Source organism: Acomys russatus, chromosome 7 (assembly GCF_903995435.1).
Source record: "Acomys russatus chromosome 7, mAcoRus1.1, whole genome shotgun sequence".
Lineage (NCBI taxonomy): Eukaryota > Metazoa > Chordata > Mammalia > Rodentia > Muridae > Acomys > Acomys russatus.
This window is the reverse complement of record NC_067143.1, coordinates 52,797,944-52,810,658: the sequence shown is the minus strand read 5'-3', so window position 1 is coordinate 52,810,658 and position 12,715 is coordinate 52,797,944. Positions and strand designations below refer to the sequence as shown.

Here is a 12,715-nt window from a genome sequence, read left to right as displayed (position 1 = left end):
CTCCTCATGGGATGTGAGGTAGGGGATCAGCCTCTAATGGTGTCCAGCGTGTTTTGATATGAAGCCCTAGAACTTTTGAGAGACAGATTTGGGTGACAAGACTATCTTACAAACACTCAACTGGGCAGGGAGGGTCCATGTTTGAGAAAAAAGTCTCAGGGCAGACCCCAGGGCCTGGCAGTAAGAAAGCCATCACATCAGGTCCTGGTGGTCAAGAATGGCTGTACACTGCATAGTGCGCCCCCTCTCTTTCTGCCTCCTCTGCTGCCATGGCACTTGTCAAAAAGCTTGTGGCAAAGGGCGGGGTGGGGGGGGGGTGGGGTGGGGAACCAAAGAAGCAGGTCTTGAAGTTCACCCTTGACTGCACCCGTCCTGTAGAAGATGGAATCGTGGGTACTGCCAATTTTGAACAGTTCCTCCAGGAGAGAGCCAAGGTGAATGGGAAAGCCGGGAATCTTGGAGGGGTTGTGACTATCGAACAGAGCAAGAACAAGATCAGTCACTTCTGAAGTGCCTTTCTCCAAAAGGTATTTGAAATATCTTGCAAAAAAATATTTGAAGGACAATCTTTGAGACTGGTTGTGTGTTGTCGCCAACAGCAAAGAGTGTCATGAATTGTGTTACTTCCAGATTAACCAGGATGAAGAGGATGACGAGGATTAAGACACATTGGTCTGGAATATTTTGTATTAATTCATAAGTAAAACTTAGGAACAACAACAAAAAAGAATGGTGTACAGTTTAGGTAGAGTTGTCTGAGAAGCCAGGAAGATTGTTACGTGCCCTAGAGGGTGGACAGGGTCTTGGTGAGTTTCCTAAGGGATGTAGTGAGAGCGGGACTAGTACCAGGTAAATTGAGACACTAGTCCGTATCAAAGTCATTGTGGCTGGTGGGACCTTACGTTAAGGTTTTGTTAGTGTGTGATATACTGTTAAATATGAGAGGGAGTGACACATGTAAACACTACTGGTTGTCCCACGGAGGCTGAAGGACTAGAAACTGATAGAACTTGTGAGGTATGGAAGCCTGGCGTGGAGGAGGGGTCCAGGTGGCTGTGCTGGAACTTTGGAAGGCAGGGCTTCATTTTGGACAGAAGCTTTCTGAGAAGAAACCAAGGTAGGTGGCTGGCTTAGCAGTGGCAGAAAAGGGGTGTGGGAGAGAAAAAAGGAAGCCAGCCAACTTTGACAGGACGGGCAAACGTTTGAGATCTCACCTATTCCTGCTTCTCCCTACATCCTTTAGGTACAGGGTCCTATGTGGGTCTGTGGACTGGGAGTAGACAGGGTCTCCCTCTGCCCTGTGGCTGCAGTGTGCTTTTGGCGTCCATTTACTGTATGTCAGGGTTTAGCTACTCAAATTTGCCTGTCCCTTCAGCCAGCCAACTCATGTACCCCACTTATCTAGGACTTGGATAACACAGCTGCTTGGGTGGCATGTGAAGATAAGAGTGTGTCCTGGAGACTGAGGCAGGAGGTGGGACCCCATCCATTCCCTGGGAAGGCTAGATAAGAGGCACGTTCAGTACCAGTCAGGGTGGAGAGGTATTGTGCCTATGTAATTCTCAGAATGCTGTGTGTAGTTCCATTCCTTTTTAAAAAGCTACTATCGCAAACAGATTAAGATAATTAAAGCTTATGGTTTTGTTAGGTATTAGTTCAGTTAACCACAGGTATTTTCTAGGATAATAAGCCAATATATAGCTAAAAACAAGGAATTCAGATATACTAAGATTAGGCAGATGTGGTCCTCTAGCACTTATCTGCAGATTATAGATTATAACATTCTGTTTTATGTTTGTAAGATGTAGTTTAGAGCAAATAGCTAAAGACAGACAAGGATTGAGCATAGATATGCTGGTCCTCAAGCCTATCAGAGACCTGCTGAATAACATTAAACATATTTAAACTAATTATGACAGAGAATCCTACTTCCAGGCTGGTGAGAATACGCCTGTCACTATGAACATACAGTACCCTGCTCCTGCTTGCTGAAAAGGAGGACTCCTTTCCTCACCTGCCACACGTCTCATCAACTTCTCAACACAAGGGCAAAGAAAGGATGCAGATGTGTGACATTCTTGATCTCCACAGCCCTACCTTCACTTGGAAACTTTCTCACAAACCTTTGTAGTCCTCTCAGTGGGTAGAGGCAGGAGTTGAAGGGAAGAGCAGGTATTGGAGTCTAATCTTTAGCTCACTGCCCACTACTAGACGGTCCACAATGCCCTGCCTAAGATGTTCCATCCTGTCCTCCCATCACCAGGTCCACAATGGGTCATAGACACAATGGAAGGCTGGGAGGATATCAGGAGGCAGAGTGAGGCTTGTTGTACCAAATTCCAGTTCCCACTGGTCCAGCAGGTTGCCTCTGTCTATCCTCACCCCTTGGAAGGTTTTACTGATTCTTGCAGTGTTGGGGATAGAACTCAGCTTACCCAGCTAAGCAAATTCAGTGTCTCTGCTACACCTCTACCCTTGGACAGTCTTCCAACATTGACCCGAATGCAACAAACTGTGTTGTGGAACCTGGCTTCAATCTTCTGGAGTGATCACTTTTGGCCAGTTTTTTCTACAGTTGAACATGTTGAGTTTTTGGCCTATCAGCTTTGGAGCATGAACTATGTGGGCCAGGCCCTGGGAAAGAAAGGGGTTGGACGCCCAAGAAGCCTGGTTTGAATGAGAATCATCCCCATAAGGCTCATTTATTTGAATGTTTCCTCCCCAGTTGGTGCAAATGTTTGGGGATTAGAAGGTGTGGCCTTGTTTTAGGGACAAGCTTTGAGGTTTCAAAAGGCCATGCCTTACAGAGCAGGGAGATGCACACCTTTAATCCCAGCACTCAGGAGGCAGAGGCAGACGGATCTCTGGGTTCGAGGTCAACCTGGTCTACAAAACAAGTTCCAGGACAGCCAGCACTCCACAGAGAAACCCTGTCTCAAAAAGCCATGCCATTTCCAGGTAGCTCCTGTGCACATGTTCTCTCTCTGTCTTTCAGATAAGGATGTGAGTTCTCAGCTACTGCTGCAGTGGTTATGGACTCATCCTCTGAAACTTTAGGTGCCAATAAACTCTTCTGTAAGTTGCCTTGGTTATGGTGCCTTCACAATAAACGAGTAATTAAGACAAAGCCTGAGGAGCATTGGCACTGGCATCACCCAGAAGGGACAGGAGATTCAAATGTATGGGAGGAAAAAAAGGAGTCCTTAATGACTGGCTTGCATGAGGCACTGTAACTTGTATTAAGTCCTGTACTAAGCCACCAAGCACCTCTTGGTTTCAAGGAGAGCAGACTGCATCCTTTAAGAAACCACGTCCTCTGAGATGGGCCTGGATCTAGAACCAGACAAGTATGATTTCCAGCTTCACTGTAGCCAAGGTCCTTCCCTCCTTAACTGTCTTCCCACATGAGACAAATAGAAGAGCTTCCCTTACAGCAAGGTATGAGGACCTCAAAGGTCAGCAAGCAAGACGTGAATAATAACCAGTACCAGCCACAAGACACTCAACAAGCAGCAGCGTTTTTGTTACTGCTTTTCCCTCATTTTCCTTTTGATGCTGGGGGTCTCTCCCAAACAAGTACACTACCACTGAGCTATACCCCAGCCTTAATAGATGTTTGTTCTTTAACAGCTTCCCTGGATTTCCTTCACATTATCTGGTCCAGGTGCTAAACCTGCCACTCCACAGCTCCCATCCACTGTGCCCCATGCCAGGCCAGAGAAGACATGAGACACAGGATTGCTTGTTTTCACATATATATATATATATATATAATTCATATGAATTATATATACATATGTACATATGAATTATATATAAAAATGTATGTGTAAATTTTATGTGTATGAAGTCACATATAAGTGCACCCTCTATGTGTGTGCTGGTGCTTCCAGAAGGCATGGTTCCTCTTGAACTGGAGTTTTGGATGGCTGTGAACCACTGTAGGTCCTTGGACTCGAACCCTGGCCCTTTGGCCTGTGCTCTAACCACTGAGCATCTCCCTAGCCTTTGAGGCAAAGCCTTCAAGTTGCAATCATAAGCCAGCTTCCAAAGCACTGGGGTTCCAGGTGTGTACTCAGAGCAGGTTAAAAAAAGAAGAAGCTTAGAATTCCAGGGGGCAGGGACTCACTGGCTGGAGGTGGTCTGTGCCTCCCTCACCCAAGAACCACTTTTTGTTGTTGGGTTTTTTTTGGGAAACTTTTTTTTAATAGTTGTTGAATGTTCTACAGCTTACAGTAAATATCATAGTTACAAACTCTTGGCTTCAACCTTTCATAGTGATCACTATCTGATCTTCAAAACAAAACAAAACCCAAAGGAATCCAAAACAACAAAGCCAGATTTACACTTCATACACACAAGCGTGACCACGGAGCTTTCCAATCTTTACACTCCAGGCTGTGTTTTGAAAACACCTATAAATTATCTGTTCAAACTACTTGGAAGACACCGGTCAAAGGTTTATTATTATAATTATTATTATTTTAAATGTTTTTTTATTTGTTTTTAAAATGTGAGTTCCAATAAAATTTAAAAATTAGATTCCAACCTGTAGGTTAAAATGAATTAAAAAATACAAAATCATACACAACGCTCTCTTCACAGGGACGTTACATGCCATGAGAACAGGCTTCTCTGTCATGTGATGTGAAAGAGGGATGCAGATGCCTTGAAGACAGGAAGGACACAGGCCCTGGGCCTTCAAAGATCAAAGACAACTCCAAGGTGCAGGAGGCCTATCTTGCCTTGCATCACCCTGTAAGGAGCTTGGTTCACAAGATGGACCCAGTCGATCTGGCTGACCTGAGTTCTCTGGGCCAGTCCTATTCTTCATTTAATCTGACTTTCATGCATGAGGAAGATGGCTGGAGCCTGGAGGATGCCTAAGCTGGGGTCAAGGACAGAGGATGCTAGGGTCAAGGCCAAAGCAGATTCCTGTGGGCTGCTACTGCCTGCAAAGCTGTTTTATCTCTTCTCTTGGGAGAGAAAATTGTCCCTCAGGCTGGAATGGATAAAGGGACACACTGCTGCAAGCAGTGATACCTAAGGACTATTGATATAGCAGCCACAGTAGCGAAGCAAGTGCTTTTTTGCCGTCTATGTCCCTCTTTGGCTCTGTGGCAATCAGTTGTAACTCCTATGTTCTTGGCTGGCCATCTGGCTGGCACCAACAGTATGCAAATTAGGAAATAACCACAGGAGAATCTGAGGGAGTGGGACCCAAGTCTGACTCAGGACGTTTGGCCATGGAATGTTGAAGCTGGCCTACTGGGAATTTTGAAGGCTGAGTCCTGGAACCACATAATGCCAAACTTCTCGGGTGCTTTTTCTAGGAGAGGGAACAGGGGCAGGAAAAGGACAAGCCTTGCTGCCAGCCTGGCATATCCACAGAAGTCTGTCTAGAGGCTCAGGCATTGTCTGACCAGTGAGCCTGGCTAAGTTTCTTCCACTGATTTGCTCCCCTGTGTCCACTTCAACCCAGGTTGCACTTCTCTAGTCTCCCAAGCTTGACAAGATGCTGGGGGCCACACACTCAGCAGTGATACGGTTAACACAAGATGGAAAGGCAGACCTCACTGAACATGAGTCACACATGGGATGATGACTGATCCAGCCAGAACGCTATGAAGACCAGAGCCCATAGTAGGGGCAAGATATTTGATATGCAGGGAGCCAATGCTGTGTTTGATGTGTCATGTTTGCACAATGAGGATGCCAGAACTTGTGACCAAGGGACTTGTCCTACTTGCATGCTTCCCATGACTCATTCCTGAAGGTCAGTTAGAAGAGAGCATCAAGCCTTCCAAACACCCCTAGGTCTGAGGCTGGGAACCAATGGGATGGCAAATACACAGGATGCAAAGCAGTCTCTCTAGGAGCTTGTTCTCCTTGGTGAACAAGCAAGCCTGGGGCCTCTCGTGCTCACGCACTTGCAGCAGTTCAGCTTATGCCATGTCCCTTTGAAGTACTTTGTTGGATCTGGAAAGGAGTCAGCCAGAGTGTGCAGGCTTGAAGGATGGATGATAGTGTCCTCAATCATCTTCAGTTCTGGGCAGAGTCACCTTCAGTGTGTTGAATTAGATCTTTTGTGGCAACTTCTCATCTGTGCCATCAGCTGGATCTACCTCTGGGTCCCCAGGGCCCAAAGCAGAAACTCTCAACAATCTGCTCAGCTCCCCAAGTCTCCATGAACTCTTCTTCTGTGTTGGGGAGCAGGCAGCCCTCTCCTTCTTCAAACAAGTTTACAGTCAGGAGACCCAGCAGGAGGCAGCAGGAAGAGCAGAGGATCAGAGTTCAAACCTTGGCTTCCACTCATGAGCTACGTGTCCTTTGGCAAGTCTCACCCCTCCAGAGCACCATGGTGCACATCCCCCTCCATCTTTAAAGTAGAGCTTTTGGCAATCAGTATCAAAGTACTTTACATACAAATAGAGGTCTGGACAGATAGATGTGTGTGTCTCTGATGGATACTCAGGGAAGGGGGTATGCACTTCAGGGCATTGTCAGAATAACAAGAAGAAAAGGTGTTTTATCTCACATGAATAAAAGTAGGGTGTTTTTTGTTTTGTTTGTTTTAAGCATGGCAAGAGACTTTCTGGTTTCCACTCATAGGAGTAGTCCAGTTTCCAGAATTCCTGGCCCAGGGTGATGAAGATGATCAAATGGTGATAAGGGAGGCTGGTGAACAGAGCCACCTCCCTCTCAGCTCTGCACTGGGGAGACATGGGTGTGGACAAGGTGTGTGTGTGTGTGTGTGTGTTGATGCCAGTGTGGCAGTTCATGGTGTCATTGCACAACCAGTATCCTATTGTGTGGAGACCCTCCCAGCTCTGGTCTCATCTTCCTTGACCACTGGACCATGCAGAATCTTTAGATGATACTAGAGTTCCTCTGCCAGCTACCTATGACCTTGCCAGAAGCTGTGCTCACCTAACCTGAGGCACACACCACCTTGCGCTCTGGAGCTCAGTCACTTTGCCATGACTCTCTAAACTTGGCCAGACTTGTGGACAATAAGGTGAGGCCAGCTGACCTGGGGCCCGAGGGTAATGGGTCTGGTTCCTCTAGACTCCAGCATGTCACCTTGGGGTCTTTCTGATTTTGAATCATAGACTAGGTGTAAGGTGGGGGTGCAGAGCATCGGTGCTTCAGAACACGAGCCTGTGTGTATTTCAGGCTCAGGGAGACTAGAGCCAGCAGGGGATTCCTTACCAGAAAGTCCCTGTACTTTTCTGAGCCTTGGATTCTATAGTGATTAAATGGCAGGCGCCATGTCTTCATCTCTCAGGGCTAACCCACATAAACAGTAAGGGGTACAAACAGCGTTTACTTACTGATGTGGAAAAAAACAAATGTTAAAAGGCCATTCCTAGATCTCTTTTTCTCCTGTACCAGGTCACCTGGAGACTGCAGGCTAGGAAGCCTGCCAGGATTGCAGCATATAGCTCACTTTGGGCCGCTTCATTTCCTTTTAGAATCTATTTCCTCATTTGTTAAGTGGGTGGAATAACTGACCCTGCTGCTTGCTATCTGGGCCAGTACACTGAAGGTCGTGGACGTGCTTTGAAGTCGATGAAGCACCTGACACATGCAAACGTATCTATAATGATTACCACCATTATTAGTTTGGCATTTTTAAAAAACATGTAAAACATAATCTCTAGCAACCTTCACCCACCTCTACAAAACCACAGAGGGCAAGAAGGGGCATTTAAAAGCAGATTAACACTGGAAAACTTTGTTTTAAAATGAAACCTTATCAGCACCCCAGAACAGCTGAGCTTTCCTTTCCTGGTTCTGAAATTCCTGGAAGATCAGAAAAGCAGGAGACCTAACTTCTGGCTCTCTGCCATGCACACTGATGAACCCTGACCTCTTAGGAACAGTCAGACTGTTTCTGGGATCATCCAGCTCAAGGGTTTCCTTTTTTCTTTTTTCTTTTTTTTCCTTTCTTTTCCTTTAGAGGAACATGGGAAATATGAAGGTGATGTCCAAGTTCACATGAATTTAAAATGAAAATAGTTCAAGTTTCAAATGTTACCAAGGACTCCATTTTACACAGTAAGATCTTCCTGCTCCACCCAGTGAGGCTATCGGCTCTGCTGGCTGGGAGCAGGAGGGTGGCTGGCCAATCTATTTCCTTGTCCCAGGGTCCCTCTTCATCTCCCAATGTGGATGTATCTGCTTGGCCTCATCCTTGTCCTCCTTGTTTGGTGACTCCCATTCTTCCTCTCTTCTTCTACTATCCTAAGTGAATGGCTTCTCCTTCCAGCCAGCCCACCTGCTCCTTTTCCTTGAGGTGGACTCAGGTTCAGGATGAATGTTCCAGATGTCTTCACAGGCTTTCCAAATATAATTTCTGCTCCTGCCATCTGCTCTATGTGGCCTCTGCCTAGACTTCAAGCCCCACCTTTGGAGTCCATGAGGGAAGACAGCAGAAACAAGCCCAGAAGTCATTCCAGAGCTCACCAGATGTGGGCACTGCTGACTTAAGTTTCACAGAGCCAAGCCCATCCATCCTAGCAGTTTCTATAGGTAAAATGCCAGTAGGTAGGAAAGCTGCATTGAATGCTAATTTACGATGAGGTTCAGAGAAGTCCTCTCTGCTTCTCTGGGCCTCAGTTTCCTCATCTGTCAAATGGGGAATGGGTGAGATGATGGATGCTAAGGTCCTTCAGTCCCGTGAGTATGAAATGATTATTGCTATTGTTTCTCCTTCACTGTCCTGACCTTCAGAGCCGCCAGCTCCCACCTGGAATGTGGCTCCTTCACTTTGGCCGTGAAATGGCACAAGGTAACCAAGAGCTTAGCCTGCCTGCCAGCCCCACAGACAGACATGAGCGCCCTGGCACTGGGAAGGATGAGGGTGGGATTATGCAGACACTGGGCCTCCTGAAGCCTCTTGGATGCTGGGATCCCACCACCATGCAACTGTTTGGCAGGTCTGAGGTCAAAGCATCTCTGGAGGAAGTGCCTGGTCAGTCAACACCACTGTGCAAATCCAAAGGTCCAAGCTCAGCAATGTGGCCAGAGACCTTTCAAACTAGAGCTGAGCACCCTCCAGCTCTTTCTTCACACTACTTCCCCAGTGTCCACCCTCCCTCTACCCTTCCCCAAATTCTCTGCTTTCCCAGTTCTGAGCCTGGGAACACGAAGCTGCTGCTAACATTGCTACATAACCAGGTGGGTTTGTTCTTGGTCTGTTGTGATGGTTCTTAGAATGTATTTCTTTGTATTTGAACTAATCTTGCTTTAGAAAATGACAATTTGATAGAGATGTGGCCTTTTCAACAACTCTAAGCTCCTACCTCAGACCTGAGGGCCACATCTTTTATGCTCTCCAAATGAAATCTAGCCTTTAGGTGAACCATCGCAATAAACCTCACTCTCTGCGTGCTAATAAACTGGGATCCCAGGGACAGGATGCTCAGGGAAGGAAAGAAGTGCAGAGAGGACTGGGTCTGGTTAGGTAGGAAGAGGGATTAGAGCCAGGAGGGCAGTGGCTAAGAGGGAGGCATGAGGGGAAGGCTCCTAGGATATTAGAAAAAGCAGCTTTTACAAAAACCAAAAATAAAAATCAAAACCATTAAAGATGCATAAAGTGACCCTTGCACTTCCGTTGTCTCTTCTTGCAAATAGAGGTGGTGCTGCTAGGGGACTGCTCCAGCACCGGTGTAAGACTTGAGTAGTTGCATACAATGTGACTCCAGATCTGGGGGAAGAAGGGACAGCATTAGAGAGCGACACTCCACAGGCTGCTCCCCAGCCTGGGAACCCTAAATGGAGCCCTCCATGCCTTCCCAGGGGAGCAGCAGGCTCTCTGTCCATGGAAGTTATGTTGAGCCCCTGAGAATAGTGAGGGAACTGGGGTCAGGGTCCCTGCCAGGCTACAATTAGAACTGAGCCTCTAGAAGACGTCATAAAGAGCACAGAATTCAATAGTGGAGGACAAGAGTGAAAGCCCCAGCCTAAATTTAATAGGCTGAGTGATTTTGAACAATTGATTTTTTTTTGTTTTTTGAGACAGGGCTTCTCTGTGTAGCCTTGGCTATCCTGGACTCCCTTTGTAGACCAGGCTGGCCTCGAACTCACAGCGATCCACCTGCCTCTGCTTCCTGAGTGCTAGGATTAAAGGCGTGTGCCTTGATCTTAAAAAAAAAAAAAAAAAAAGATAGAGCTAAAGATTAGAGCTACGGTGAGAGTTGTAACATTTGTAAAGTGATAGTGACTGTGGCCTGCTTCTATGACACCAAACTCAAGACAGGGCTTTGAGGCAGTTTCTGCATGTGTCCCTTCCCTTCTCCCTTCTCCCTGGCCCTACTCACTTGGATGGGCAGCAGGCTTTACCAGTGCGGGGGCACATAGCTGTACGCAGGGGTTCCTTGGGCCCTGTACGTGGGCATGGAGACAGGATGCGCCCCAATTGCAGTGTGCTGGGGTGTGGTCAGCAGGGTACCTGAATACGGAGAGAGAAGAGGAAACTTGAGGAGGCTGTAACCTGGATACAGGGATGGAGAGGAAGAAAGCAGTCTTTTGCACGGCTGCCCTTCCTGTCCATGTACCTATCACCCTGGACTGCCTGTCGAGCATGCCAATCCTTCCTCCACCTTGCCAGGCTTCCCCTCTGTAGGGTGCTGGAAGACAGAATTATTATTCTTAGGACCCCCCCCCCCCCGCATGCTTCTCTTACTGCATACACACTGGGTGGTAACTGTTAGCTTTCCTGGTTCTGTCGTCTATCTATACTCACCTAGGTGTTTAAGGGCAGGGCTCTGTTCTGCCCTAAGGACCTTAACAACAAGCTGGCACTGTGCAAGTACCCAGCAGCTTGCTTTTATACTAAGCAGCCATGACCCTCTTCTTCCTTCACATGGCAACTTAGTTGGTTCTTTAAAACGTGGGTTTCTGTAAAGTAGTCAAACCCTCTAGTCTTCATGCCCTTCATGGGAATGCTATGTTTCTTTTCTTTTCTTTTTTTTTTAAATTTATTTAATTTTAGTCTATTTGCATTACAGACAGTTGTGAGCTACCATGCTGGGGACTGAATCTGGGTCCTTTGGAAGAGCAGACAGTGCTTTTAACCACTGAGCCATCTCTCCAGCCCCCAGATGCCCATGCTTCTAAGGCTGCACTTCCCACCTTTATCCTCAAGGTTCCTTGAGGGCAGGACTTATCACTAGAAAGGGTCTTCAGGGACTCCTATTTCTCTCAGCTCTTACAATTAATTATAGGAATGGTCCTTATGCTCCTGCCTGCTAATTAACAGAGGGCCTAGATGCTTCACCCTGGACCCCTGCTGCTACCAGAGGCCTACTGTCAGCATCTCTCCTCTAAACTAGACTACTTCTTTCCTGATCCAGTCTACAGCCAACCTCAGTTCTTCCTACTGAAAACTTAGCTCCCTCACCTGAAAGCATTCAAGCCTTTCCACAACCATGCCCTCAGCAGTGGTGCCAGCCACCCTTCTCCTCTCATCCCGGATTCTCCACACACCTTAAAGCTTTCCATCCTGTATGTACACTCTGATCCATCTGCTTGCACTTCCCTTCCCACTTTTACCTGTTTAGCTCCCATTACTCAGGGCCTCGCTCAATATACCCATTTTGTGTGTAATCTTTCTTATCCCTTCAAATAACTTAGACTCTAAATTACTAAAGTTTAGAGCACTTCTCCTTGGCTTCCTGGAAGCCCCCTGCCCTGGTACAGGATTTCTCATGCTGGGCTGCAGCAGTTCTATGACTGCTCTCCAACATGAGGAATCCCTGAAAGACAGCAAAGGATGCTTAGGCAGATGTTGCCTTTACCTGCGGACATTGCCATGGTGGTGCCTGCCACCATGCCCATGGCCACACCGTTGGTCCTGGGAGCAGCAACAGGAGCTGGGTAGATGGCTGAGGGAATGCTGTTGGGCTGGACAACCGTGGTGTGGTGGATGACATGGGGCTGCGCGGCATACACAGGCTGTGTGTAGTAGGCTCCCTGGGAAGAGAGGCTAAGGTCACATGGGTTCTTGGAGAGGGCAGGAAGCATGAGGAGAGGCGGGTGGGGAGCTGCTTTTCCCGGGCTTTAGGCAACCGGGTAAGGCAGGCTCTGGCCTAGGGACACGAGTCTAGACTGGGGCTCTGCTTTGTCTCACTCTGTAATTGGGGTCAGTTCAGTGCTGTGGCTCAGCTTGGTCTGAAAAATAAGGCCCTCTTCACTCCATCTTGCTGCACCCCTAGGGGTGCTATGAACAATTACTGAGTAGGAGATTTTCTCCTTTAGCCCTGGAGTTAATGTTTAAGAGTTTTAAAATTTTGATTCCAAGGTACTACCATAAACTGCCCCTAATTTAACAGTAAGGAACAGCCAGTTTCTCAGCTGGGACACCAGAGCACTGCCCCATAGGTTCATACACTGGTACAAATGTTGCTTTATGTTCGTTCTGTCATCATGGGTGACATTTTCCAAGATGCCTCTTTTTAGTTCTCCTTAGACCGAATGTGAGAATGGAGACAGTGATCTGAAGTGATGTCCCACTTCTCAGATCTCATGGCTGCTTAGACAGAAGAATCAGAGATTAATCCAGAAATTCTCTAATCTTGATAGTAAGTAAGCGCCTTACCTCTAACCTTAGAGGTTAGCGAGCATAGGTCATACGGAGAAAGGCTGATTCAAGCCTCCTGTTTTCTTTACTTACTTACTTACCTACTTATCTTCCAGGTAGACTGGCCTT

At 47.1% G+C, this 12,715-nt stretch overlaps 1 protein-coding gene and 1 pseudogene across 3 annotated transcripts in view; one reads left to right on the top strand and one right to left on the bottom strand.

Annotated features, from left to right (window-relative positions):
- Positions 1-269: 269 nt before the first annotated feature.
- LOC127191769 (60S ribosomal protein L22-like) lies at positions 270-663 on the top strand (annotated as a pseudogene).
- A 7,578-nt stretch (positions 664-8,241) lies between these two features.
- The window catches only part of Fam168a (family with sequence similarity 168 member A), a 123,287-nt gene continuing 118,813 nt past the window's right edge, over positions 8,242-12,715 (bottom strand). For all 3 annotated transcript variants that reach the window (XM_051149057.1, XM_051149055.1, XM_051149056.1), the window contains 3 exons: positions 11,805-11,979; positions 10,326-10,456; positions 8,242-9,712 (listed from right to left, as the gene is read on the bottom strand). In XM_051149057.1, coding sequence (XP_051005014.1) covers positions 10,344-10,456; positions 11,805-11,979 — 288 coding nt within the window. In that variant the 3' untranslated portion in view covers positions 8,242-9,712; positions 10,326-10,343. The remainder of the gene's footprint in view (positions 9,713-10,325; positions 10,457-11,804; positions 11,980-12,715) is intronic.